We start from the raw sequence: 27,639 nt of genomic DNA, 5'->3' as shown, positions 1-27,639 counted from the left end.
GAAAATGAATTGGCAAGTGCAGGTATGTCTTACAACCACAAGATGGGGCTATTGCATATAATAAACAAGGTTGAATAACAGTACTAGAGATGCACTGATGCTCATTATTGAAAATTACAGTAGGCTAATAAACAATATTTACCAAGAATTGAACTGCTGACATGCTACTGGAGGTTGTAACTGGTCATTGTGACACTTAAATAACTGAGTAATACATAATATGCCAGGTTGTAAAGGTTTGTCTCATAACCAGTAGTGTATGTCTTTATTAAACTATTAACTATTTATGTTATTTCTTTCAATTATGTTATTATTGTGCAATCACTCTAACAACTGATTTATTTTTTTTTGAATCGACCTTTTTACTTATAATTCACCAAAACAATTAAAGCATTTAAAAAGCTTGAAAACAAAGCAGTGAGCAACATTTCGTGTTCGCAGGTGTTACGTCGAAATATGTTCCCCCCTTCAAATAGTGTCCCCGGAGCCGTTTCCTCTGTAGTTTGGTGTAGTTAATGGGTACGTGGGTTTAGGGTAAGGTCAGGTTTCGTTTAAACATCTAAAAAACCCGATTAATTTGATACGGGGATCAATATTGGTTCGAGTTTCGATCAAGGAGACACACCAATCGTCTGGGGAACAGATTTCCTCACAACACTTGTAGAATAATACCCACAATACATTGCGGCGGACCTGTTGTATTCTGCGACACCAGTTTCCGGTTTGGTGCACGTTCGTGCCTCCCTCGCATTTCTCTGTGTGTTGGATTTTGTTTGAGTGTAAATATCTTCAGGACTGGTTGAGAATCAGTCATAACACTTTAACTGAAGGAGGAGACAACAACGAGCCGCAAAGATGCCGCGAATTATGATAAAAGGAGGCGTCTGGCGCAACACCGAGGTACGTGTTTACATGGCTAGCTGCGTTAGCATGTTGCTAACCACTATTAGTAGACCAGCGAGTCCGAGTTAGCATGAAGCTAGCTGCTCACTTAACGGGAATTAGCCCGCTTAGCAAGTTTGGTTTATTTATCCCGCTGCCAGCAATGTCGAAAGAGTTTAGTTACTGATTGTGTGAAGTCGTGTAAACAATAACATAGCCTGTTAGTAAATGCGGCTACGTTATTAGCAAGCATTTCTGCACAGACTTTGCAAATGTTAGCAAGTGAGCTAACGATAAGTTAGACTAGTTAAGACTGACAGCAGTGGGATTGTCTTGTGGTTGCAGTGAAACACATCTGCTGTTGATCATTAGTGTTTATGGACATTACGTCTGATTGAACGATGTGATTGGATCAAAGCTGCGGTGATGTAATATTAACGCGTCTGTTCTGTGTTTCTGTCTGTGTCGTTTTCTAATCTGCTAAATTATCCAGGATGAGATCCTCAAGGCAGCGGTGATGAAATATGGGAAAAACCAGTGGTCTCGTATCGCCTCCCTGCTTCACCGAAAGTCTGCCAAACAGTGTAAAGCCAGATGGTGAGTCTTGAAGTTGTCCGTAATAACAGTCCTGTACTTGGGGACATCTTCATTAAAGTCCCATGGATGGAAATGTTGGAACTTTTTGTGTGTGTAGCTGGCTGTGTTTGTTGTGTATCTTCTCTCTGTGCCTATTTTCTTCCGCTGAACTGTGGTCTGTTGTGTGTGTCTGCAGGTACGAGTGGTTGGACCCCAGCATCAAGAAAACAGAATGGTCCAGAGAAGAGGAGGAGAAGCTGCTTCATCTGGCCAAGCTGATGCCCACTCAGTGGAGGACCATTGCTCCTATCATAGGACGCACTGCTGCCCAGTGTCTGGAGCACTACGAATACCTGCTGTACGCTTTTACATGATTTAAATCACATTTATACACTACACATGCTCTATTATTATTATTAAGTTATTAAAAGTTTAGAACAGACCTTTCCAGACCTTTGACCTTAATTTTTAATACAGTGTCTGGAGGACTTCAATTGAGGGTTTTATTCTTGTTGTTCACAATTAATGTGTAATTAATTTGTATCTGTGTTTGTGTGTATTTAGAGACAAGGCAGCGCAAAGAGACAATGAGGAAGAAGTGGGAGACGACCCCAGGAAGTTAAAACCAGGAGAGATCGACCCTAATCCTGAAACTAAGCCAGCCAGACCCGACCCTGTGGACATGGACGAAGGTACATCAACACACTTAGGACAATGATGCACTGACCAATTTTTTCCAGAAACTTTTATTTGAACAAATCCAAGTTTCATGTTTGTGGCTTTAGGATTTTAACTGAAAATCATCAGTGTCAATGTGTCCTCACAAAATAAATTAATTCTGTCTGTCTGTCTCACTATCTGTAGATGAGTTGGAGATGCTGTCAGAGGCCAGGGCTCGACTGGCCAACACCCAGGGCAAGAAAGCCAAGAGGAAGGCCAGAGAGAAACAGCTGGAGGAAGCCAGGTTAGATAAACAATCATAAACAATATGGTAGTTTTTCATGCTGATGTTCTTAGTTGTAACTTCTTGGGATGATCACAAGTCCAAAGAGTAAACATAATCGAGTATTCTTCCCTTTGTGCTGCAGACGGTTGGCGGCTCTGCAGAAGCGTAGAGAGCTGAGAGCGGCTGGAATCGATGTTCAGAAGAAGAGGAAGAAGAAGAGAGGGGTCGACTACAACGCTGAAATTCCCTTCGAAAAGAAACCTGCATCGGTAAACACCGTCGCCGGTTTTAATCTATTTAAACAGGATGCACACTGACAACATTTGGCCTCAGTGTCATTTATTAATTGTTACATTTTGTTTACTTTAAGGGTTTCTACGACACCAGCATGGAGCAGTACGTCCCTCTGGAGCCAAACTTCAAACGACTCAGACAGCAGCACTTGGACGGAGAACTACGCAGGTCAGTGACATTAAACACTGTTTTATACACACACACACACACACACACACACACAGATGGCTTCTGCTGATACAGTACAGTAAATGCACAAGAAAGACATTACAGTTAAACACAACCAATGGACTGATTTTCTTTATTCTTTTTTGTTTGTTTGCATGTAGTGAGCAAGAGGAGAGGGAGAGGAAGAAAGACAAACAGAAGATCAAGAAGAAGAAAGAGAGCGACCTCCCTTCTGCCATCCTGCAGACCAGCGGAGTGGCTGAGTTCACCAAGAAACGTTCCAAACTGGTTTTACCTGCACCACAGGTAACCACGACACACCAACACCTGTACCATTTTTAATTAATCCTCTTTTACCAGATCATGTATTTATTAATATTTGATTTAACGTCCGTCATAGATCAGTGATGCTGAACTGGAGGAAGTCGTCAAACTGGGCGTCGCCAGCGAGGTCGCCCGTCAAGCCGCTGAGGAGAGCGAGAGTGGTAACTCGGCCTCCTCGGCCCTCCTGTCAGAGTACAGCGTCACCAACACCATGGCAACGGGGCTACGGACCCCACGCACCCCAGCTGTTCAGGACAGGATACTGCAGGTAACAGTCACACTGAACGTGTCAGTACTGTAAACACACACAGTGATTATACTTTATATAGAAAACACAGAAGTCTTTAGATTCTCAGTTTAAAGTTTGTCTACACAGGTAAACAGCACTTATTTAAAAAAAAATTTTATTCACTACATAATTTCATTGTATTTTATCAGTGATGGTTGGTGTGATTTTGCTTTCTCATTGATCAATAACACCTTTTATCACCAGCTAGATAAATATATGCACAGCTCGTACAGGCTTATTACAGACTCACAGTATCTGTATATAACTTGTCCACCATGCAAAACACAAAATTTACAGCATACATCAATTTCAGAGTTTCTTTTTTCAAGGTTGTGTTTTTGTGTTGTTTTTCAGGAATATTTTTCCTGAAAACAAAAACACTCTGCATTCAAATCTTTGGATAGTAAGAAACTTTCTGTGTTAAATATTTACTATCTGTGTCTGTCTGTATTTCCAGGAAGCCCAGAACCTGATGGCTTTGACCAACATCGACACTCCTCTGAAGGGAGGCCTCAACACTCCGCTGCACGAGAGCGACTTCAGCGGAGTGACTCCTCAGCGGCAGCAGATACAAACACCCAACACTGTTCTCAGCACACCGTTCAGGTAACAATGCTGTCACATGTATACTCATCCAACACTGTGGATTTGTGAGACAAATCAGCTGTTAATGTTAACATTCATGTCATCTGGAACAGAACACCTGGAGGGAGTCAGAGCCAGGATGGTATGACTCCTCAGGCTGGAGGAGGGCTGACTCCACGCGGGGCCGTGACCCCGGGTTTGACTCCCGGCCGCACGCCGCTGAGAGACAAACTGAATATTAACAGCGAGGAGCAGCTGGCTGACCCTGCGTTCGCTAAACACATGGTGAATATACAGCTCCTGTCTGAAAATATGGAATGTAAACATTAACATCACACAGTATGTTTTTATTTTGCAAATATTACTAACCGAGGCAGGTAAAATAAAATGACATCTAAATTGAGACTGATGAGGTTAACACTATATTAACTGCTGTCTCTCTCTCCTCACACACAGCAAAGAGAAAGCCTGCAGCAGCTGAGGCAGGGCCTGCTGTCGCTTCCTGTCCCCAAGAACGACTTTGAGATCGTTCTTCCCGAAAATGCTGAGAAAGAGCTCGAAGAAACGGAGACAGAGACGGGATTCACAGAGGACGCAGCAGAAGTGGAGGCACGCAAGCAGGTAAGACGGATAACAGGATTTTCTTGAGTGCATAACCTCATCTAAACTGCCCAACTGTATTGTAACATTGTGTTTGTATGTGTGTGTCAGGCTGTACGAGATGCAGAGAGAGAGAAGGAGCTGAAGCTGCGACACACTGCTGTTCAGAGGGATCTCCCTCGACCCACAGAGGTAACAAGAGTCTGATGAAGACGTTGATGCTAACACCACTGACCTTTTGACAAAAATACAACTGCACGGTGTCTATATATCAATGTTTTTAAATATTAAAAAATAAGTTTTGTATGTCTGTAGTGCTGTAATAAATACTATTTTGGGGCTCTGACGCTTCAGTGAGCATCTCCTCGCTAATATTCGAAGCGTTGAGGCGTCCTTGTTCTTTGCTTTTACTGCATTATGAGTCCAATGAGATGGAGGAAGACATCAGCTGCTGTCTATTCCATTCCAACTCTAGAGACTTAATCATCTTCAGTAAAGCTGTTGCACATGCGTAGGCAGATTCAAGCTCGAGCTATCACAACCCAGTGCCCGTGGGTCCTCATTTGTACACGTGCAGAAATTAAATACCGCTCTGTGCGCTCATATTACGTGAACTCACCTGGTTAAGTACACAGATTTTGAGACCAATTAGATACCACAGAGGAGCTTAATTTCTTTCTCTTTATCACTCTTTCGTATCTGTTTTGGAGTAGCTGCTTCTGCTTTAGAAAATGTATTTGCACGTCAATGGTAGAAGCTTCAAAGCATTCGGGTCAGCCCCAACAGTGACACCATTTTTACTCATAACTTTAAGGACACTCTTCAACGTCACATTTGTTTTATGATTGCTGTTGTGTTGGATCAATCCAGGAAGGTGATTAATATGAATGAGTTCTTTTATTTGTATAAGCATGATATTAACCGCTCGTTACCTCTGCAGGTAAACGAGTCCGTCCTCCGTCCCACCTCCATGGAGCCGCTGATGGACCTCCAGCTGGCCGAGGAGCTGATCAAACAGGAAATGATCACCATGCTGCACCACGACTGCCTGCACCACCCGTCGGCCAACGCAGCCAGTGCGCTGCAGCGCGGCAAAAGCAGAGGCCCTACCTCTACGTCAAACAACGCTTCACACATAGCTTACCTGGAATCACACTCTTACAAGCCAGTCAGCACAGAGGAGATGGAGCAGGTAACACACACATCGACAACGTTGCTGTTTTCACTTGACTAAAAATATGTTACATATGTAGATGTACTGTTTATAGGCAGTGGTTCTGATTAATGAGGTGGTGTGTTATTAAACAGGCAAAGGCAGTACTGGCAGCAGAAATGGAGGTGGTGAAGGGAGGAATGGGTCACGGTGATCTCAGCATGGAGGCCTACAGCCAGGTGTGGGAGGAGTGCTACGGACAGGTAATAAATTGTCGAAGAGAATTTAAAGAAAGACTTCGTTTAGTAACCATCTTCCTCACATGAAAGGTTTCTTCAACCACTGTTAATTCATCTGGTCTGCTCCTTCTCTCTGCAGGTTTTATATCTTCCTGCTCAGAACAGGTACACCAGAGCTAACCTGGCATCAAAGAAAGACCGTATTGAAAGCCTGGAGAAAAAACTAGATGTAAGAAACAACACAGACACACAGAAAACTAACAGAACCTGACCCGAAGTTACTAATTTTTCCACTTCAAAAGAGCTACATGTACACACTTTGACGTCTGTCTCCCTCCAGGTGAACCGTGGTCACATGACAGCAGAGGCCCGGAAAGCAGCTAAACTGGAGAAGAAGCTCAAAATCCTGCTGGGAGGGTTTCAGTCCAGAGCGCTGGGGCTCCTGAAGCAGCACGGTGAACTCTGGGAACAGGTACTGAACATCTGGCGGGAGTCTCACTGCAACATTAAAAACATCACTTCCTGTTTAATTCTTTCCTTTTAGTGTAATGGAGTGCAAAAACACATTTAATCAGATGGGATTTGTTGCAGTTTTTTCCCTCCACCACAAATATTACTGCTTGTTTCATTCGTAATTTTACAGAGATGATCAGTGAGGAATTAGATTTAAAACATCCGCCTGTAAAACATTACATTTTGACCTAGAATTGAGTGAACTTGATGAACTACCTACTTAGCAGTCAGTTTCCGTGCAGACCGGATTAAAGTGGTGTTTTTCTGGTAAATGAGTTTTTTATTAATTTATTTTTGTAACAATATTCTCATACTCATGGTGTCCACCAGGTGGAGCAGTCAGCTACAGAGCTGCAGACCTTCGATCAGCTGAAGAAACAAGAGGATATGGCCATCCCCAGGAGACAAGAGGTGAATACATTTCTGACACACGTATGATCATTTCTAACGTCCTCAGCATCAGTGATCACACTCACATATTGACCTAAACGCTCACAATAAGTCAATCTGTTTGTCAATTTTGATAATTTATTAATCAAACCCATTTATTGAGATAAACATATTAACTATAGGTTCCAGCCAGGGCTGTCACAATATCAGATTTTCACCACAGGACCATTGTGGCCAAACAAAATTATGATAACAATGTTATCGCAATATCTTTATGAAATAGGGGAACAAAATTCTCACAATCAAATCTGTGTTAAACTTTGTTTTCAGTTGTTTTGTCTCTTTTATTGGTAAATAAGTTACCCTCAAAATACAAGTACAGGAAGGTGGAGAGTCTCAATTACTAGTGAAAAGGAAACCAGATATACTCGTGAACAAAAGATGTTCAAGGCCGAACATCTTGGCTTGATTTCTCAGATGATATTATCATGTGTGTGATTAAAATGATATCAGAATTTCATTTTTTTTATCTCACAATTATTGTGAATATTGCAATATTGAGACACCCCGAGTTCCAGCTTCTCACATGTGAAAAATAGCTGCATTTGCTTTATTTTATATCACTTAAAATGTCATTACTTCAGGTCTGTTGGTCACACAGAACAAGCACTTTAAAGACTTCACCCTTGGGAAACTTTCCAGTTTGCTGACTTATTACAGACAAAACAGTTCATTAATAAAATGATTGTACATCATCTCTGTAGTATTTATTTTTAAATATCAGGGTTAAATATCTGGAAGAGCAAGAAACCATAATATCATTAAAACCAGATTACACTGTCTGACCTCAGCCAGTTAGCACCATCTCTGCTTCTCGGTGTTATCAGGAAGAGTTTTATGTTTGTGTTTGTGTTTTAGGCCCTGCGGGAGGACGTGGAGAGGCAGATGGAGAGAGAGAGAGAGCTTCAGCAGAGATACGGAGAGCTGCTGATGGAGAGAGAGGCGCTGATCAACAGTGCTCAGAAATACTGAGCAACACACAAATCACACATTCATGCTACATTCAAATCCTCCTCATGGAGACGTTGAAATCAAGCTAACAGCTGCTGCGAGGAACACAAACCAGTTTATCGCCCCTCCGATTCGTTGCATTGAATTTTTCTGTCATTTTTCATGTTCGCAGCAATTCCAGAGTCAAGCCCCGCCTCCGTGTGCTCATGTTGCTATGGTGTCACAAGCTGAGTTTTGAGCATGCTCAGTAGTCCCTTGTGTTTCTGTATTAGTGACCAATAAAGTTTCTTTTCAACAATGACAAAGTTTGTAGTGTGTGTTTGTTTGGACGAGGTGAAAACTGTCAGATAACCCAGAAGATTTTAATAAATCAGACAGAAACATTTAGTCAGAAATACAAACTCAAGCTTAGTGAAAAATCTTTATTACAACAATAGAACAAAAAAACGTATTTGTGCAGGTACTTGCATCTTCAACAGGTGAGGAAGGCCATCCCACTTCTCGAATAAGCGCTCTGAGAGAGAAAAGAGGTGGACTGATTTTAAAAATACAATTTTGTACTGGCCTGTTTTTTAGAGGGATCTTAGAAAATGAATCACTTCAAGAAAACAATTCTCTTACCCCTAGTTTCTCTAAGTCTGATCTAAATTGTTTTCTCTCCTGAGTATGTGACTTGAACTTCGTGGCAAAACCTTTTTTCACCAATTCTCATCTGTGAAAATGTGATACTTGTTTTCATGTGAAGCCAAGTGAAAAAAGTTTTTCCAGAAGATTTTTTTTGTTTTTCAGAATGTTTTTTTTCACTTGGCTTAACAAATTGAAACAAACTAAAACATATTTTTACTGAAAAACATTTTTCACTTTGCTTCACACATGAATATTAAAGAAGAAGCCAAAACTTCACTTCATGTTTGAAGCCAAATATAATTTAAAGAGAAGGTTTTTTGTCCCGTGTGAAGTGAAGTGAAAAAAAAATTTCAGGGATTTGTTTTTCGTGTGTGAAACGGAGTGAAAAATGTTTCTTCACAATTTTGTTTTTTTTCCAGAATTTTTTATCACTTGGCTTTACATGAAAAACAGAAGTTCTCCTGATTTTTCTCGAACATCTACTTTGTTTTTCTTCATTTGGATCAAACAATTTCAGTTTTTACACATGGAAAACAAAATCTAGATTTTTTTTCTTCATTTGGCACTTAAAAATTTAAACACAAAAAACACTTCTACCGGCATTTAATTTCTTCACTTGGCTTCAAACATGAAATCCAGGAGAATTTCTGTCTTCACGCGTCACTTTGGCATCATATGTGAAGCCAAGTGAAAACAATTTTTTTCTTCGTGTGAAGCAAATTAAAAACACATTTCAGGGGTCTGAAAAAAAATAATTTCTAGTGTGAAAACCAAGTGAAAAATGTTTTTCCAGAAGATTTTTTTTTTTTTCAGAATTTTTTTCACTTGGCTTCACGCGGAAAAGCCAAAACACGTCTCAAAATATGTTTTGAATTTGGTTTCACACATGAAAAAAAAGTTCTCCTGAATGTTTTTACACATGAAAAAAAACTACAATTTTTTTCTTTATTTGGCTCCACAAGTTTTCAAATAAACAAAAATGCTTTTACTGAAATCTTATTTTTTCACTTGCAAAAATTATAGTGAAAACAATTTAGAAAATGTATCACAAGAAAAAGAAAATCCTCCTGAAAAACACTTTTTCACAAATTGAAACTAAAGGATTTTTACTGAGAACATTTTTTTTCACTTGTAAAAAAGTGTTTCACTCAGTTTCGACCATAAAAAAATTCTTTTTTTGATTTTTTTTCACTCTGACAATTTTTTTCCCCTGAAATTTTGAAGAAAAAAAAAACTCTCCTGAAATTCTGATGAAACTCATTTGACAATTTTTTTCTCAAAATATGAGAATTTTGCCTGAGAAAGATCTTGTAGTTCAAAATGTTACAGGAGTTAGCAAATTTCAGTGCGTGGACAACAAGAAAATACTCTAAACCAATCCTCGACGTAAAGAATACAGACATGTAGTGTGTGAATGTCATGTTCAGTGTTGTGGTCGTACTTACTGTGTGTCTGTAGTTGTATCTTCTGATAGCCTCTCTGATGTGACAGGGCTGGATGGCTCCGCTGGGAGGTTCGACTGCAGCCGGACAGCTCTGAAACAAATTATTCTGTGTTAATACAACAAGGTTGAGTTTTCAGTGTTGTTTCTGTGGATGTTGGGGCGAGTAAACACTGTAAAGTTAAACACAAATCAAGGTGAGAATACAGGTAAGAAGGCTGCAGACTAAGCACACACCTTTTTGCGCTTCCTCTGTCTCGCCCTGCCGTCCAGACTGCCGTTACCCTGTAGGAGGGGCTTCGAGGAGTGGGAGGAGCCTGGTGTAGAAGGGGGAGTGGCTTCAGGTGAGTCTGGATCCTTCTTTACCTGGTGGTCAGAAAGATGGAGGACAGGTGTTGATTATTTACCTCAAACATAACTTTTGCACATTTTAGTGATGAAAACCAAATGCAGGACAATTACGTGTGTGTGTGTGTGTGTGTGTGTGTGTACCTCTGTGTGAGTGTTGTAGTGGATGTAGCTGGCAGAGATCACATGACTGATGGGATTCGTCTTCGCTGCCATTTCCTGCTTCACCAACAGAGACAAATCTACAATCTGGAGAAGAATGACAGAAAGAGACAGGAGACAGATTTAATAAAAGTTATTATCACACACACATAAAGTAGACAGAGACATCGTAACTCGTCAGGTTACCTGGGCAACAGTCTCGTATGCCAGGTACGACAGGATCTCCATGGCGATGCTGTTTGGTTTCTGCTCTAGACTGCTGCAGTCGAGCCAGTCCCGAAACTTTGACGCTTTCTTAGCTGGAAACGGAAAACAGAAAATTATTCAATAACAATTTTGATAATTGAGTTTATTAGCAAGTAAAAAAGGACAAAAACATGCCAGAAATTTTGACTTTTCTTCTTAAAAAAGTCAAATTATCTTGCATCATTAATAAATTAATTGTATTTGTTAATTTGGAGTTAACAGCAGGAAGATGGTGGAAGATTCGTGGCTACTACACAAGTCATACAGTCCAGCTGTGAAGGAAAACAACTATAGAAACTGCATTTCTGTGGTTTAACAAACTTCCTAACATTTGGATTAATAAAGACTTTCTTAATTACTTAATCAAATCTTACCAAAGCTGAGCTGTCGACTCTCACAGAACTCGGCGTACTGAGCCGGGTCCATAGCTCGAGTCTGACGCTCCAAACGCTGATGATGCACGGACACAATTAATTATAATCATCTTCATCATATCCAGTCTTTAAAAACTTGAATTTACTGTAAAATCATTGCATCATGACGACCTCTGACCTCCATCCGCTCTTGTTTGACAGGGTCTACTTCCTGCCGCTCAGCCAATGACAGGAGGTCGCCGGTCTGATCCATCCACACCAGAAAATCCTGGGCCAACCGCTGCCTCCGCTGGTTACCACCGGCAACGCCAGCAGCACCTGCACAATATTGATATGTTCATATTATCCTGTTATTTGGTTTCATAGAGATTTAATGAGCATTTTGATCTTTGTCTTGGATGTGTGTGTGTGTGTATATACCCGTGTCTTGCTGTGTGTCGTCATCCTCCACAGTTTTGAGTAGTTTGGATTTATAATCTCTAAACTGGAGATATTTCAATAGCCTCCCCACTTTCCTCTGGTCAAGAGACATTGACATAAAAAGTAAAAAAGGAAGAGAATGAATGAAATTTTAAGATTTATTCATTTTTAAATCAATAAAAATCCTGACATCACATTTTGTGTATCCAAAGTATGTTTGCTGTTTGTTTTGTGTGTGTTTTGTTCACCTTGTCCCTCCTCATCAGAAACAGGATGTCCTCAGCTGAAATGACCCTCGAGCCACGTAGAGCCGCCCCCTCGCAGGCCTGATGCAGCTGATGAATAAACCAATCATACAGCATTAGTTAAACCTATATTTATGTCATTTTAAGGATCAGAAATACAAGGATCACATCTGATATCAACTATAATTCCACTTTTTATCAGTCAAATATAGCAACATGAAGTCCTGTTGAACAGTTGGATTTTAGTCCTTCAATCTGCACACTGAGAATAAATTATCCTTCTTGGTGATAAGAGTTGTGTCTTGTGTGTTTTTTTTCTGGTGATCCATTTTCTGAGTCTGATCTTAAGTTGTTCAAGAAGTTGTTTTCTCTCCTTTGTTTTGTTTTTTCAAAATCTGATAAAATTATTTTTTCACTCAGCTTGACAATTCTGTCTCCTGAAATTTTGGAAAAAAACATTTTTTCTTCTGAATTTTTTTTTCCATTTTCACATGTGAAAATAATTCTCCTGAAAAACATTTTTTTACTCAGTTTCATCCTTAAAAAAAATTCTGATGAAAATTTTTTCTCACGCGGTTTGACAATTTTTTCTCCTTAAATTTTGAAGAAAAAAAATTCTTCTGAAATGTTTATTCCAGTTTCACATGTGAAAAAAACAAATGCTCCCTAAAGATTCTTTTTCAATTTCAAACATGAAAATAATTCTCCTGAAACAGTTTTATTCACTCGGTTTGACAAAAGTAAGCAATTTTGTTTCGTGACAAAAGTGAGTAAAACAATTTTTTCACTCAGTTTCGACCATAAAAAAATTCTGATGAAATTATTATTTCACTCGGTTTGACAATTTTGTTCGACTGAAATTTAGAAAAAAGATTTTTCTCCTGCAATTTTTTTTCCCGTTTCACATGTGAAAAAAACAAATGCTCCCTAAAGATTCTTTTTCAATTTCAAACATGAAAATAATTCTCCTGAAACAGTTTAATTCACTCGGTTTGACAAAAGAAAACAATTTTGTCTAGTGAAAAACGCAAAAAACATTTGACAAAATTTTTCTCTTGAAATTTTGAAGAAAATAAACTTCCTCCTGAAATTCTGATGAAATTATTTCATCACTAGTTTGACAAATTTTTCTCCTGAAATTTCTTTTCCAGTTTCCCACGTGAAAAAATTCTCCTGAAAGAGTTTTATTCACTCGGTTTGACAAAAGAAGTTTTGTCTAGTGACAAACGCGAGTAAAACAATGTTTCACATAATTTCAACCATAAAAAAATTCTGATGAAGATTTTTTTTCACTCGTTTGACAAATTTTTTCTCCTGAAATTTTTTGGGAAAACGTTTTTTTCTTCTGATTTTTTTTCCCAGTTTCACACGTGAAAAAAACAAATGCTCCCGCAAGACTCTTTTTCAATTTCAAACATGAAAATAATTGTCCTGAAACAGTTGTATTCACTCGGTTTGACAAAAGAAAGCAATTTTGTCCAGTGACAAAAGCGAGTAAAACATTTTTTTCACTCAGTTTGACAACATTTTTCTCGTGAAATTTTGAAAAAAATTAAATTTCTCCTGAAATTCTGATGAAATCATTTTTTCACTCGTTTGACAAATTCTTTCTCCTGAAATTTTGGAAAAAAACATTTTTTCTTTGGAAATTTCTTTTCCAGTTTCACACGCAAAAAATTCTCCTGAAAGAGTTTTATGCACTCAGTTTGACAAATTAAAACAATTTTGTCAAATGACAAAAGCAAGTGAACATTTTTTCCACTCAGTTTCGATCATAAAAACATTCTGATGAAATTATTTTTTCACTCATTTGACAATTTTGTCTTGTGACAAACGCAAGTTAAAAAAAATCTTTTTTCAAAATTTCAGGAGAAAAAAAAAATCTTTTTCAAAATTTCAGGAGAAAAAATTGTCAAACCGAGTGAAAAAAATGATTTCATCAGATTTTTTTTATGGTCGAAACTGAGTGAAAACATTTTTTTACTCGCTTTTATAACTACACAAAATTGTTTTCTTTTGTCAAACCAAGTGAAAAAATTGTTTTATTCGCTTCTGTCACTTTCTTTTGTCAAACCGAGTGAATAAAACTCTTTCAGGAGAATTATTTTCATGTTTGAAATTGAAAAGAGTCTTTCGGGGGCATTAGTTTTTTTCACGTGTGAAACTGGAAAACAAATTTCAGGAGACAAAAATTGTCAAATCAAGTGAAAAAAAATCATCAGAATTTTTTTATGGTCGAAACTGAGCGAAAAAAATGTTTTACTCGCTTTTGTAACTAAACCAAGTGAATAAAAAATATTTCAGGAGAATTTTTTCCATGTGTGAAACTGGGAAAAAAAGAAAGAAAGAAAGAAAAAAAAAAATTTTCCCAAAATTTCAGGAGAAAAAAATGGTCGGAACTGAGTGAAAAAAATAGCTTAACTCGTTTTGTAAATAGACAAAATTGCTTTCACTTGTCAAACAGAGTGAATAAAACTCTTTCAGGAGAATTATTCTCATGTTTGAAATTGAAAAAGAATCTTTCAGGAGCATTTGTTTTTTCACATGTGAAACTGGAAAAAAAATCTGAAGAAATAATGTTTTTTTCCAAAATTTCAGGACAAAAAAATTGTCAAACCGAGTGAAAAAATAATTTCATCAGAATTTTTTTATGGTCGAAACGGAGTAAAAAACATTGTTTTACTCGCTTATGTCACTAGACAAAATTGCTTGCTTTTGTCAAACCGAGTGCATAAAACTCTTTCAGGAGAATTTTTTCACGTGTGAAACTGGAAAAAATATTTCAGGAGAAACTTTTATTTTTCAAAATTTCAGGAGGAAAAAAAAAGCTTTTTCAAAATTTCAGGAGAAAATTTGTCACACCAAGTGAAAAATAAAATCACAATTTTTTATGGTCGAAACTGAGTGAAAAAATTGTTTCAGGCGAATTTTTTTTCCCAAAAAAAATTTCAGGATATAAAAATTGTCAAACTGAGTGAAAAAATAATTTCATCAGAATTTTTTTATGGTCGAGAGTGAAAAAAAAAATTTCGCGTTTGTCACTAGACATAATTGTTTTCTTTTGTCAAACCAAGTGAATAAAAAATATTTCAGGAGAAACTTTAAAAAAAAAATTTCAGGAGAATTTTCTTTTCTTTTTTTCAAAATTTTAGGGGGAAAAAAATGTGTCAAGCCGAGTGAAATAAAATATTCAAAGAAATGTTGTGGTCGAAACTGAGTGAAAAAATAATTTCATCAGAATTTTTTTATGGTTGAAACTGAGTGAAAAGAATTGTTTAACTCGCCTTTGTAACTGGACAAAATTGACTTTTGTCAAACCGAGTGAATAAAACTCTTCACAAGATTTTTTTCACAGGTGAAACCGGGGAAAAAAATTTCAGAAGAAAAATCTTTTTTTTCAAAATTTCAGAAGAAAAAAATTGTCAAACCGAGTGAAAAAATAATTTCATCAGAATTTTTTTATGGTCGAAACGGAGTAAAAAACATTGTTTTACTCACTTATGTCACTAGACAAAATTGCTTGCTTTTGTCAAACCGAGTGCATAAAACTCTTTCAGGAGAATTTTTTCACGCGTGAAACTGGAAAAAATATTTCAGGAGAAACTTTTATTTTTCAAAATTTCAGGAGAAAAAAAAAATTTTTTTTCAAAATTTCAGGAGAAAAATTGTCAAAACAAGTGAAAAAAAAATCTGAATTTTTTTATGGTCGAAACTGAGTGAAAAAATTGTTTTACTCTGAGAATAATTTTTATGTTTGAAATTGAAAAAGAATCTTTCAGGAGCATTTGTTTTTTTTCACATGTGAAACTGGAGACAAATTTCACAAGAAATTTTTTTTTTTTTTCCAAAATTTCAGGAGAAAAATTGCCAAACTGACGGGAAAAAAAATCTTCATCAGAATTTTTTCATGGTCAAAACTGAGTGAAAAAATGCTTTTCACTTTTGTCACTTGACAAAATTGTTTTCTTTTGTCAAACCGAGTAAATAAAAAATACTCTAGGAAAAACTTTTGTTTTTCAAAATTTCAGGAGATTTTTTTTTTCTTCAAAATTTCAGGTGAAAAGAAAATGTCAAACCAAGTGAAAAAAAATCTTCATGAGAATTTTTTATGGTTGAAACTGAATGAAACATTTTTTTTTACTCGCTTTTGTCTAACCGAGTGAATAAAACTCCTCAGGAGAATTATTTTCATGTTTGCAATTGAAAAAGAATCTTTCAGGAGGATTTGCTTTTTTCATGTGTGAAACTGAAAAAAAAATTCAGGAGAAAAATCTTTTTTCAAAATTTCAGGAGAAATAAATTGTCAAACCGAGTGAAAAAATAATTTCATCAGAATTTTTTCATGGTTGAAACTGAGTGAAAAGAATTGTTTAACTCGCCTTTGTCACTGGACAAAATTGTTTTCTTTTGTCAAACCGAGTGAATAAAACTCTTCAGGAGATTTTTTTCATGTGTGAAACTGGGAAAAAAATTTCAGAAGAAAAATCGTTTTTCTCAAAATTTCAGAAGAAAAAAATTGTCAAACCGAGTGAAAAAATAATTTCATCAGAATTTTTTTATGGTCGAAACTGAGTAAAAAACATTGTTTTACTCGCTTATGTCACTAGACAAAATTGCTTGCTTTTTTCAAACCGGGTGCATAAACTCTTTCAGGAGAAGTTTTTCACATGTGAAACTGGGAAAAATATTTCAGGAGAAACTTTTATTTTTCAAAATTTCAGGAGAAAAATTGTCAAACCAAGTGAGAAAAAAAATCATCAGAATTTTTTATGGTCGAAACTGAGTGAAAAGAATTGTTTAACTCGCTTTTGTCACTGGACAAAATTGCTTTCTTTTGTCAAACCGATCGAATAAAACTCTTCAGGAGATTTCTTTCACGTGTGAAACTGGGAAAAAAATTTCAGAAGAAAAATCGTTTTTCTCAAAATTTCAGAAGAAAAAAATTGTCAAACCGAGTGAAAAAATAATTTCCTCAGAATTTTTTTATGGTCGAAACTGAGTAAAAAACATTGTTTTACTCGCTTATGTCACTAGACAAAACTGCTTGCTTTTGTCAAACCGAGTGCATAAAACTCTTTCATGAGAATTTTTTCACGTGTGAAACTGGAAAAAATATTTCAGGAGAAACTTTTATTTTTCAAAATTTCAGGAGAAAAATTGTCAAACCAAGTGAAAAAAAAAATCATCAGAATTTTTTTTATGGTCGAAACTGAGTGAAAAAATTGTTTCAGGTGAATTTTTTTTCCCCAAAAAATTTCAGAAGAAAAAAATTGTCAAACTAAGTGAAAAAATAATTTCATCAGAATTTTTTTATGGTTGAAACTGAGTGAAATGAATTGTTTAACTCGCTTTTGTCACTGGACAAAATTGTTTTCTTTTGTCAAACCAAGTGAATAAAACTCTTCAGGAGATTTTTTTCACGTGTGAAACTGGGAAAAAAATTTCAGAAAAAAATCGTTTTTCTCAAAATTTCAGAAGAAAAAAATTGTCAAACCGAGTGAAAAAATAATTTCCTCAGAATTTGTTTATGGTCGAAACTGAGTAAAAAACATTGTTTTACTCGCTTATGTCACTAGACAAAATTGCTTGCTTTTGTCAAACCGAGTGCATAAACTCTTTCAGGAGAATTTTTTCACCTGTGAAACTGGAAAAAATATTTCAGGAGAAACTTTTATTTTTCAAAATTTCAGGAGAAAAATTGTCCAAACAAGTGAAAAAAAAATCATCAGAATTTTTTTATGGTCGAAAATGAGTGAAAAAATTGTTTTACTCTGAGAATTATTTTTATGTCTGAAATTGAAAAAGAATCTTTCATGAGCATTTGTTTTTTTTCACATGTGAAACTGGAAACAAATTTCACAAGAAAAAATGTTTTTTTTCCAAAATTTCAGGAGAAAAATTGCCAAACCGATGGAAGAAAAAATCTTCATCAGAATTTTTTCATGGTCGAAACTGAGTGAAAAAATGCTTTTCACTTTGTCACTAGACAAAATTGTTTTCTTTTGTCAAACAGAGTAAATAAAAAATATTTTAGGAGAAACTTTTGTTTTTCAAAATTTCAGGAGATTTTTTTTTTTTTCTTCAAAATTTCAGGAGGAAAAGAAATGTCAAACCAAGTGAAAAAATATCTTCATCAGAATTTTTTATGGTTGAAACTGAATGAAATTTTTTTTTTACTCGCTTTTGTCAAACCGAGTGAATAAAACTCTTCAGGAGAATTATTTTCATGTTTGAAATTGAAAAAGAATCTTTTGGGAGCATTTGTTTTTTTCACGTGTGAAACTGAAAAAAAAATTCAGAAGAAAAATCTTTTTTCAAAATTTCAGGAGAAAAAAAATGTCAAACCGAGTGAAAAAATAATTTCATCAGAATTTTTTTATGGTTGAAACTGAGTGAAAAGAATTGTTTAACTCGCTTTTGTCACTAGACAAAATTGCTTTCTTTTGTCAAACCGAGTGAATAAAACTCTTCAGGAGATTTTTTTCACGTGTGAAACTGGGAAAAAAATTCCAGAAGAAAAATCGTTTTTCTCAAAATTTCAGAAGAAAAAAATTGTCAAACAGAGTGAAAAAATAATTTCATCAGAATTTTTTTATGGTCGAAACTGAGTGAAAAAGTGCTTTTCACTTTTGTCACTGGACAAAATTGCTTTCTTTTGTCAAACCGAGTGAATAAAAAATATTTCAGGAGAAACTTTTTTTTCAAAATTTCAGGAGAATTTTCTTTTCTTTTTTCAAAATTTCAGGAGAAAAAAAATGTGTCAAACTGAGTGAAATAAAATATTCAAAGAAATTTTATGGTCGAAACTGAGTGAAAAAATTGTTTCAGGAGAATTTTTCCCCAAAAAAATTTCAGGAGGAAAAAATTGTCAAACCAAGGGAAAAAATAATTTCATCAGAATTTTTTAATGGTTGAAACTGAGTGGAAAGAATAGTTTTACTCGCTTTTGTCACTAGACAAAATTGCTTTCTTTTGTCAAACCGAGTGCATAAAACTCTTTCAGGAGAATTTTTTCACCTGTGAAACTGGGAAAAAAGTATTTCAGGGGGGAAAAAAAGTGTCAAACCAAGTGAAAAAAAAATCTTCATCAAATTTTTTTTATGGTTGAAACTGAATGAAAAAAATTTTTTACTCGCTTTTGTCAAACCAAGTGAATAAAACTCTTCAGGAGAATTATTTTCATGTTTGAAATTGAAAAAGAATCTTTTGGGAGCATTTGTTTTTTTCACGTGTGAAACTGAAAAAAAAAATTCAGAAGAAAAATCTTTTTTCAAAATTTCAGGAGAAAAAAAATGTCAAACCGAGTGAAAAAATAATTTCATCAGAATTTTTTTATGGTTGAAACTGAGTGAAAATAATTATTTAAATTGCTTTCTTTTGTCAATCGAGTGAATAAAACTCTTCAGGAGATTTTTTTCACATGTGAAACTGGGAAAAAAATTTCAGAAGAAAAATCGTTTTTCTCAAAATTTCAGAAGAAAAAAATTGTCAAACCGAGTGAAAAAATAATTTCATCAGAATTTTTTTATGGTCGAAACTGAGTGAAAAAGTGCTTTTTCACTTTTGTCACTGGACAAAATTGCTTTCTTTTGTCAAACCGAATGAATAAAAAATATTTCAGGAGAAACTTTTATTTTTCAAAATTTCAGGAGAAAAAAAAATCTTTTTCAAAGTTTCAGGAGAAAAATTGTCAAACCAAGTGAAAAAAAATCATCAGAATTTTTTTATGGTCGAAACTGAGTAAAAAAATTGTTTTACTCTGAGAATTATTTTTATGTTTGAAATTGAAAAAGAATCTTTCAGGAGTATTTGTTTTTTTTCACATGTGAAACTGGAGACAAATTTCACAAGAAAAAATGTTTTTTTCTCCAAAATTTCAGGAGAAAAATTGCCAAACCGATGGAAAAAAAATCTTCATCAGAATTTTTTATGGTCGAAACTGAATGAAAAAATTGTTTTACTCGCTTTTGTCAAACCGAGTGAATAAAACTCTTCAGGAGAATTATTTTCATGTTTGAAATTGAAAAAGAATCTTTCGGGAGAATTTGTTCAGAAGAAAAATCTTCTTTCAAAATTTCAGGAGAAAGAAATTGTCAAACCTAGTGAAAAAATAATTTCATCAGAATTTTTTCATGGTCGAAACTGAGTGAAAAAATGCTTTTCACTTTTGTCACTAGACAAAATTGTTTTCTTTTGTCAACCCGAGTAAATAAAAAATATTTTAGGAGAAACTTTTGTTTTTCAAAATTTCAGGAGATTATTATTTTTTTTTTTTTTTCAAAATTTCAGGAGAAAAAAAAATGTCAAACCAAGTGAAAAAAAATCTTCATCAGAATTTTTTATGGTTGAAACTGAATGAAAAAATTGTTTTACTCGCTTTTGTCAAACCGAGTGAATAAAACTCTTCAGGAGAATTATTTTCATGTTTGAAATTGAAAAAGAATCTTTCGGGAGCATTTGTTTTTTTCACATGTGAAACTGAAAAAAAATTCAGAAGAAAAATCTTTTTTCAAAATATCAGGAGAAATAAATTGTCAAACCGAGTGAAAAAATAATTTCATCAGAATTTTTTATGGTCGAAACTGAGTGAAAAGAATTGTTTTACTCGCTTTTGTCACTAGACAAAATTGCTTTCTTTTGTCAAACTGAGTGCATAAAACTCTTTCAGGAGAATTTTTCACGTGTGAAACTGGAAAAAAATATTTCAGGAGAAACTTTTCTTCAAAATTGAAGGAGAAAGAAAAATCTTTTTCAAAATTTCAAGGGAAAGAAAAATCTTTTTCAAAATTTCAGGAGAAAAATTGTCAAACCAAGTGAAAAAAGATCTTCATGAAATTTTCAGGAGAATCTCTTTTTTCTTTGTCAAATCAGGTGAATAAAACTTATTTCAGGAGAATTTTTTTCATGTGTGAAACTGAGTGGAAAAACCTCTTTCAGGAGAGAAAAAAAGTTTCATTTCACGAGTGAAATTGGAAATTGTGTGGAAAAAAAATCTTTCAGAAAAAAACATTTTATATGTGTGAAACCAAGTGAAAATGAAATGTTCATGAGTAAACAACTGAGTGAAAAAAATATTATTTCATGAGAAAAGAAAATTGGGGAGAAGGCTCATTTTTATATTCCACTCATGACATGAATGCTTTTAAGCCCTATTTCGAACAGAGATGCACTTCAGCCTCTTGTGGTCAAAATGAGTATTACAAAAACACTTAGAAACTGAGCCATTCCCCCAAAAGATGTTTTCTCCTGACAAAACTTTTGTTTTCTCTTGGTTTCACACACCCAAAAAAAATTAATTAAAATGTGTGATTTCTATTTTGTTTAATGACAGAAAGTTAAGTGTCTCTACACAACTACACCGTATTTATGTTACCATAGTGATGAGCTGTGTGTGCACGATGTCCTCCACCAGAGCTGCTGTCTCCAGCAGAGGCCGGCGAGCGTCTCCCAGAGCAAACCTGATGCACAAACACACACAAAGATGCAAAACATGAATCAAAGTGATGCAGAGATTCAAGTGAATCCTCTAAACACTGAAATACATCTAGACTAGATGAGCTGTTAGTTCTTCAAACATTTATCTGCTGTTCTGATTTTGCACCAGTTTTGAGATCACTTGTCAATCTACTAGTTCTATTACTTTCTGTTGATGACTCAGCCGTCACTGCTCATGTTATCACCCTTGCTCACTCCTTTTTTTCAGTTTATTCTCATCAAGCTGCCGTTTCTGCTGCCTAAATGTGACAAAACCTCAACAACAGACAGTTTAAATATAATATAGTTTTTATGAAGCTGACAGGCTTCAGCACTCAACAGAATTAAACTGAGCGAAAAACAGTGTGGTACGGACAATCTTGAAGAAAATTAGACTGATGACTTTCTGATGAATCCACTGTAGTGTGACAACAGAAAGCCAGTTATATTCACAGTGTAATAGAACAGACAACAGCACTAAGGAATAACTTAATCAGTACTCAGACCAGCACTCTGCGATGGCAGATTATAGAAGTTTGCTCTCAAGTCACTTTTGAATTATTATCAGTGCACCAGAATTAGATTAAACTTCAGTACGTTTTGTTTTACACAAAAAGGGAATGATCCATTACAGATTATATGATAATAACATACCCTTGTTGACAAAGTCAGAAGAGCTGCTTGTGTTCAGACAACATTCAGGCCCATCATTTGTAAAATGTGTCCTCTTAGAAATTCTACAATTTGTTGAAAAACATGTTTAGTAATTTTGGTATTGAAAATGAAGGTATTCTGATTCCCAGATAAAGTTAAAAACATGAGTATTTTATTTACGTCCAAAACAGGAGTGCACGTACATTGAAATTTTAAAAAACAATTGATGTTACTTTATCATGTCACATGTCAAGAAATAAAACAGTAGACAACATGTCGCTGTCCAAATAAAAAGGTCTTACAAATGTGAATGTATACACATATAAATGTCTCTGTGTCTCTCCCCTGCCATGACACACACACACACACACACACTGAGGTCGACAGGCCACACACACAAACACACACTTTGACTTCAATATGGTCAAACCTCAATTTGCATCCAGAGAAGCCACTTCCATGATGGCAGACTGAGCTGAAGCCACATCCTGCAGCTCTTTCCATCTCTCGTTTCTTCTCGTTCCCTCCGTCTTTCATCTATTCTTTCTCTGTCACATACAAACATCACACAGCCCCCCTCACTGACCCACACTCTCGCCCTTATCTGGGCTATAATTGGCTGTTTGCAGCTGTCCATCAAACAGGTAAGAACAACTCTGGTTTGGGGTTGTGGGCAGGAATGCCCTCAGGTTCAGAGGTTGGCGTCAGGCTGAGTGTTGGTTTTAGGTTTTGGGGTTTAGTTGGTTTCAGCCTCTCTGACCACCAACACCATCTCTCTCTCTGTCTGCAGCCCACACACATCACAAGGTGAGTACCCCAAAACACACACACTCACACACACTGATTTATAGATGCCACATCACAAATGTGGTGTCTTTTGAAAAACCCACAAAAAGATTTAATTAGCGACAGGAAAATGATCAACGTGGGTCTTTTTGGAGGTACAAATAGTCAGATCCAGTAAGATTTTTCTATAAGCTTAATATTTGAGTTAAGTAAAGTTGTTCTGTCTCTGATTTTAGGAAATCTACTTTATTCTTCTGTTAAAATATGCAATATTTTAGTTTATAAAATGTCAGAGAATGACGAAAAATGTATTGACTCATTCATTAACTGACAAATCAATTCAGCTCTACTGCAAAGACTGTTCAAACGCAACGTAGCTTTTAATTTCAGCTACACTTCATGTTAATCACCTTTTTGTGAGACTGTTTAATTGTCTGCTGCTTAAGTGTTTGTGTGATTGTTAAGGACAGCACAGATCAATTAGTCATAAATCTTTGTTGCTGTTGTTATGAAGTGAACTGAAAGTCTAGAGATGATCTTAAATGTGCCTTGATTGGTATTAAGGGATAATGCTATTGTAATAATTTATACTTAATACTTGTCTATTTCATTTAAAATGCCTTAACAATGTCAGCAAGGGAATGTTCTCCTTTTATTTTATTTGATGTTAAGATTGTCTTAACTTTCCAACATAAGTTTTTACTTTAGAAAGTAAATAAACAACACAATACTTTTTACAATGCTATATATTATACATAAAATACTTTATTGAAATGAAGGGCTGAGGACTGTTTTAAGATATCTGTGTTTTAGTTTTGTTTTTTTCTGGTAGCAGTTTGCAAGCGTGATCATTTGTATCTCTGTCATTTGTTAAACAGGTTTCTATGGCTTCAAACAGTCTGTTCAGCAGCAGCAGCCCGATGCTGTACTGGGGTGAGTCTCTTTCTGTGTGTGTGTGTGTGTGTGTGTGTGTGTGTGTGTGTGTGTGTGTGTGTGTGTCTTACATCATGCTCTGTAGCTCTGGGATGAAACTGGTCCTGGAAACTGGACGGTCTTTGGAACTGGAGGCGGCAGAGCCAGCCATGGGACTGCTCATAACCACAACCACCTGCAGACACGAACGGAAAAAAAAGAAATATACAAAAACAAAAAATAACTGTTATATAACGGTTAAGCTCACCGTCAAACGACATTATCCATTCTGTCTAATGAGACATCATGTGTAGTTTCCAGGCTGCAAACTTTGTGGTTAGTGAACGCTCACATTTCACTCACTTGATTACCATTGTTTGTTTTGTTTTGTCATGTGGCTGGTGAGGAAAGCAAATCCACCAAACACATTCTGCTACTAGCTGAGGCTCATTTTGATCCCTGGTCCTATCACTGATGTCAGTGAATGTCAAGATCAACATCTGACCTCTGAAGAAACTTTTCTTCCAGCAGCAGAGCCGATAACAAAAAGGCTACACAACTATTTGACACCTGTTAAACTGTCAGCAATGGTCCTGCAACAGTGTTTAGTTCATAGGAATATATTAAGATGTTGCTTTATTATCTTTAGTTCACTCAGGGGGTCCAAGTCTTGCATTAAACATTTTTTATTCTTTTGTGTTTTTATGTTTCAAATCATGTTGTTTGTCGATGCGGTGAATCTGCTCTTTGTTGTCATCAAATTATTTTAACGCTGTTTTGTGAAGCCAAAGACAATTTTCCGCAATGAGGACAATGTAGTTCAAAACTGACCAATATTCATGTTTATTAGCTAAAACTAATGCAGTCTAATATAACAACCCATCAAGAAGGTTGTAAAGTTCAGTTTAAACTGTTTTTAGGTGTTGATTAAACTGTTTCAGAGGCTGTCGTTTAAAGTGCTTATTAACTGTATGTCATTATTTAGTAAAAACTGAACTTTTTAATCCCCATGAAGGTAGATTTTCTAGCAGGAATGCATTAGTTTTAGCTTGTTTCTACCTTATAAACTGATTAGCTCTGACTTTTAAAGCTTTAAAGAGGTGAAATACAAATAAAAACCTTTTCTCTCTCCCACACAGACACAAAGGTGAATGTCAACAAAAGACAGTCACTGTTAAATGTAGTGTGTAATGAGCACTTTGGGATCATTTAACCAGAACAAAACTAGCCAGCTATGTAGCACAGAAGAAAAGCTGAGCTTAAAAGAGCTTAAAATAACAAGATAGCAGAACAGATCTGAGGCAAATGAACCCACCGTCCAAACACAGAGACACAGAAACACGTAAACACAGAGGGGACAGGTGGTGCGACCGCAGTAACTTCCTGTCCGGCAGTAAAATCTGAATGATAATACAGCGCAGTTCCCTCCTATTCAAACACTGCGGTGAATAAAACACAAAGCAGGAGAGAGTGAGGAGAAAAACACGGACATGAGGAGGAGGAGAGACGGAGAGAAACGGCTCCGAAATCATTTAAAGTCCTCACCGAAGTCGATAAGAAAACGCTGCTGCTGCTGCGACTGTTGACACTTTTATGTTTGGTGCGATTATCGGCGCGGTTTGATGACGTAAATCGAATCAAGGAAGCGCGGGAGCTTGGTTGTTGTAGTTTTCTACAGTTTCTGCCTAAAAAAAGTCCTCTCACTAATAGTTTTATTAAAAACTTGGTTTTATTTTTAGGGAAATATCGAGTGGAAGAAGGATAGAGGCAGACTGGAGTTTACAAATGAGTTATTCATGAAACAAACACAGAGAAACAGGTTGTTTTTATGTGTAACGTTACTTAAACTTGGTTTATTTGACAAACTTTGAGTTTTTATATAAAATGCAGACTAAAAGATGCTTCCTTCTCTTTCTCTACTCCCACCTGTATGCTTTGTTTATGCTGGATTAAAGTCATTTGCCTGACTAGTGTGTAAATGCAGGTTTTTTTTTTTTTTTAGATGAATTCATTTGTGTTGTAGGTTTGTATTCAGGCTGTTTGCTACATGAGTTGTCAGCAAAAAAAAAAAAAAAAAATGATATGGCCAAGATCAGGAGAGAGAAAAACAAAAGACAACAAAGGTATCTCTCTTGTTTCTTCTCAGATCCTGTGGTGAAGCGTCGGCCAGCACCATCGCCCACCAACCACCAACTGGACGACCAGGAGGTGAGGTCTCTCCTCCACCAGCGCAGCACAGCACCACCCAGAGGCCTGGTTCAGACGGACAGCCCGAACTTCCTCTGCAGCAGCCTGCCAAAGCACTGGAGGTGTAACAAAACCCTGCCGAGAGCCTTCACTGTGAGGAAATTATCCACACAGAACCACCCTCCTATCTATCTATCTATCTATCTATCTATCTATCAGGACAAGAGTGGCTTCAGTTCATAATGTCAAAGGTCATAAAATGTCAGTGGGACATCCCTTATTCCAGAGTAGTCCTGTTGTCCTGTCTTAACCATCCTCCATCCTCCAGGTGGTTGCCCTGGGCAACGACGTGCCAGACGGTGTCGTTGTCACGGTGATGGCTGGCAACGAAGACAACAGCAGCGCTGAGCTACGCAACGCCACAGCAACCATGAAGCAAGGCTACGCCCACTTTAATGACCTCCGCTTCATAGGTCGCAGCGGCAGAGGTTGGTAGACGAAGAAAAAACAGCAGCCTCATCTTCTGTAACTTAAATGTCTTTCTCGCACAGATATAAAGCATGTTATCCTGTCCTCAGGCAATAATGTTAAAGTTTATTTATACAAGTTATCTTTGATTCAACTCCCTCGACAAACATTGTCGGCGTCGAGAACTCAGGATAGGCGTTGTTCAAAAACCTCAAAGATGAATTGACTTGATTTTACTTAAACTTTACCTAAACAGGCCAACCTACGTAACTATGTTTTGTTGTTAACTTACTTTTAATAACCCACTTACTTTGCTGTTTTTTTTATTTTAGGTAAGAGTTTCACAATTTCCATCAACGTGCTTACGTCGCCGCCTCAGATCGCCACCTTGCACAGAGCCATCAAGGTGACGGTGGATGGACAGCGGCTGCCAAGACGTGAGTGCACACCAGAGACTATGACACGATGGTTTGGTCCAAACTGTCAGTGAGAATGACTTTCTTCTTCTTCTTCTGTCTCTCTCAGGACAGAGGCAGAAGGAGGTGAAGTCAGGAGTGTTCAGGTCATCCAGCAGCAGCTCTGCATCATCAGGTATGAGAGGAGGGACGCTAAATCTTTTGTTTTAAATCAGGTTGTGAGAAACCTGGAAATACTACAACATCTTACTACAGTACTTGAGTGAATATCTAGTGTTACCAAAGAAAATGGAAAATTGATAATAGCAACAATTTATTGAAAAAAAATGAACCAACCCAAAATTTAAAAAATCACACATCTCACAAAAAATACAAAATACATTTTAAAAAGTTGTTGACGTCATCTCTCTCCAGATTGTAGATCCTTCTCGTCCTCTCTCTGGACCAGTGAGCCGTCCTTCCTGGGTCAGGTGACCTCTCTGACTTCCTCCTTCCCTCCAAATCCCAGAATGCACCACCTGCCTACCCTCACCTACTCCACCCAGCCCTCCCCGTACAGCTCCTACCTGTCTTCTCCTCCCCCTCCACCTCCGCTGAGCCACAGTGGTCCATTCCAGCCGGGCAGCTACTACAACTACGGACCGAACCAACCGCTCCAACCCGCAGGGGAGGACCGCAACGTCATCGCAGCCCTGAGCAATTATATAGAAGGGGCGTGTCTCTCTCTCAGAGGGGAGGAGCCTGTCTGGAGGCCTTACTGATGATTGGATGCAATTAAAATATGATTATTTTTTTTTAATGAGATTTGGACATTTTAAATATTTTTTCATCCTTTCACCCACCAGTAAACAAAAATGGTTTGTTTTTTTGACTTTTGTTTTTCGTCAACTGTAACTTCTGAGTGCAATT

General features: G+C 36.4%; 3 protein-coding genes across 5 annotated transcripts; 2 read left to right on the top strand and 1 right to left on the bottom strand.

The window, feature by feature from the left end:
- The first annotated feature begins 716 nt into the window (after positions 1-716).
- cdc5l (CDC5 cell division cycle 5-like (S. pombe)) lies at positions 717-8,269 on the top strand. The gene is made up of 19 exons (XM_084376265.1): positions 717-900; positions 1,376-1,479; positions 1,655-1,816; positions 2,023-2,150; positions 2,323-2,422; positions 2,547-2,673; positions 2,775-2,866; positions 3,028-3,172; positions 3,267-3,458; positions 3,937-4,085; positions 4,178-4,349; positions 4,521-4,685; positions 4,776-4,856; positions 5,605-5,856; positions 5,973-6,080; positions 6,196-6,285; positions 6,397-6,528; positions 6,900-6,980; positions 7,878-8,269. Exons 1-19 carry the CDS (start codon positions 856-858, stop codon positions 7,989-7,991), a joined length of 2,439 nt encoding a protein of 812 aa, XP_084232391.1. The 5' UTR covers positions 717-855; the 3' UTR covers positions 7,992-8,269.
- Positions 8,270-8,372: 103 nt separating this feature from the next.
- On the bottom strand, positions 8,373-25,268 carry supt3h (SPT3 homolog, SAGA and STAGA complex component). Of its 3 annotated transcripts, none has more exons than XM_084375175.1 (12): positions 25,205-25,268; positions 23,752-23,855; positions 21,207-21,291; positions 11,837-11,923; positions 11,589-11,685; positions 11,347-11,486; positions 11,169-11,244; positions 10,735-10,847; positions 10,531-10,635; positions 10,276-10,404; positions 10,043-10,132; positions 8,373-8,484 (listed from the first exon to the last, which is right to left on the bottom strand). In XM_084375175.1, the coding sequence occupies exons 2-12, from the start codon at positions 23,841-23,843 to the stop codon at positions 8,443-8,445; spliced, it is 1,056 nt and encodes a 351-aa protein (XP_084231301.1). In that variant the 5' UTR covers positions 23,844-23,855; positions 25,205-25,268; the 3' UTR covers positions 8,373-8,442. The 3 variants fall into 3 exon arrangements, with proteins under 3 accessions (XP_084231301.1, XP_084231302.1, XP_084231300.1); XM_084375176.1 differs by lacking the exon at positions 25,205-25,268 and adding an exon at positions 24,975-25,051; XM_084375174.1 differs by lacking the exon at positions 25,205-25,268 and adding an exon at positions 22,392-22,509 and having other exon boundaries at positions 23,752-23,838.
- Positions 24,965-27,574, top strand: runx2a (RUNX family transcription factor 2a; the record flags this gene model as incomplete). The annotated part of the gene is made up of 6 exons (XM_084374941.1): positions 24,965-25,052; positions 25,806-25,999; positions 26,175-26,334; positions 26,647-26,751; positions 26,840-26,905; positions 27,145-27,574. 6 exons carry the CDS (start codon positions 24,965-24,967, stop codon positions 27,489-27,491), a joined length of 960 nt encoding a protein of 319 aa, XP_084231067.1. The 3' UTR covers positions 27,492-27,574.
- Between the last annotated feature and the right edge of the window lie 65 nt (positions 27,575-27,639).

Source organism: Pagrus pagrus (genome assembly GCF_965226575.1).
Source record: "Pagrus pagrus genome assembly, chromosome: 15".
Taxonomy (NCBI): domain Eukaryota; kingdom Metazoa; phylum Chordata; class Actinopteri; order Spariformes; family Sparidae; genus Pagrus; species Pagrus pagrus.
Note: the sequence above shows the minus strand (reverse complement) of the source record. Positions and strands in the feature narration are given on the sequence as shown.

Coding starts and splice junctions, on each gene's coding strand:
- cdc5l (XM_084376265.1), top strand. CDS start 856: ATGCCGCGAATTATGATAAAAGGAGGCGTCTGGCGCAACACCGAG. Junction 4,350..4,520: donor CTGCGTTCGCTAAACACATG/GTGAATATACAG, acceptor CCTCACACACAG/CAAAGAGAAAGCCTGCAGCA. Junction 6,981..7,877: donor CCATCCCCAGGAGACAAGAG/GTGAATACATTT, acceptor TTTGTGTTTTAG/GCCCTGCGGGAGGACGTGGA.
- supt3h (XM_084375174.1), bottom strand. CDS start 22,498: ATGAAAGACGGAGGGAACGAGAAGAAACGAGAGATGGAAAGAGCTGCA. Junction 21,292..22,391: donor TTCTCTGGATGCAAATTGAG/GTTTGACCATAT, acceptor TTTGTGCATCAG/GTTTGCTCTGGGAGACGCTC. Junction 11,487..11,588: donor CGACACACAGCAAGACACGG/GTATATACACAC, acceptor AATATTGTGCAG/GTGCTGCTGGCGTTGCCGGT.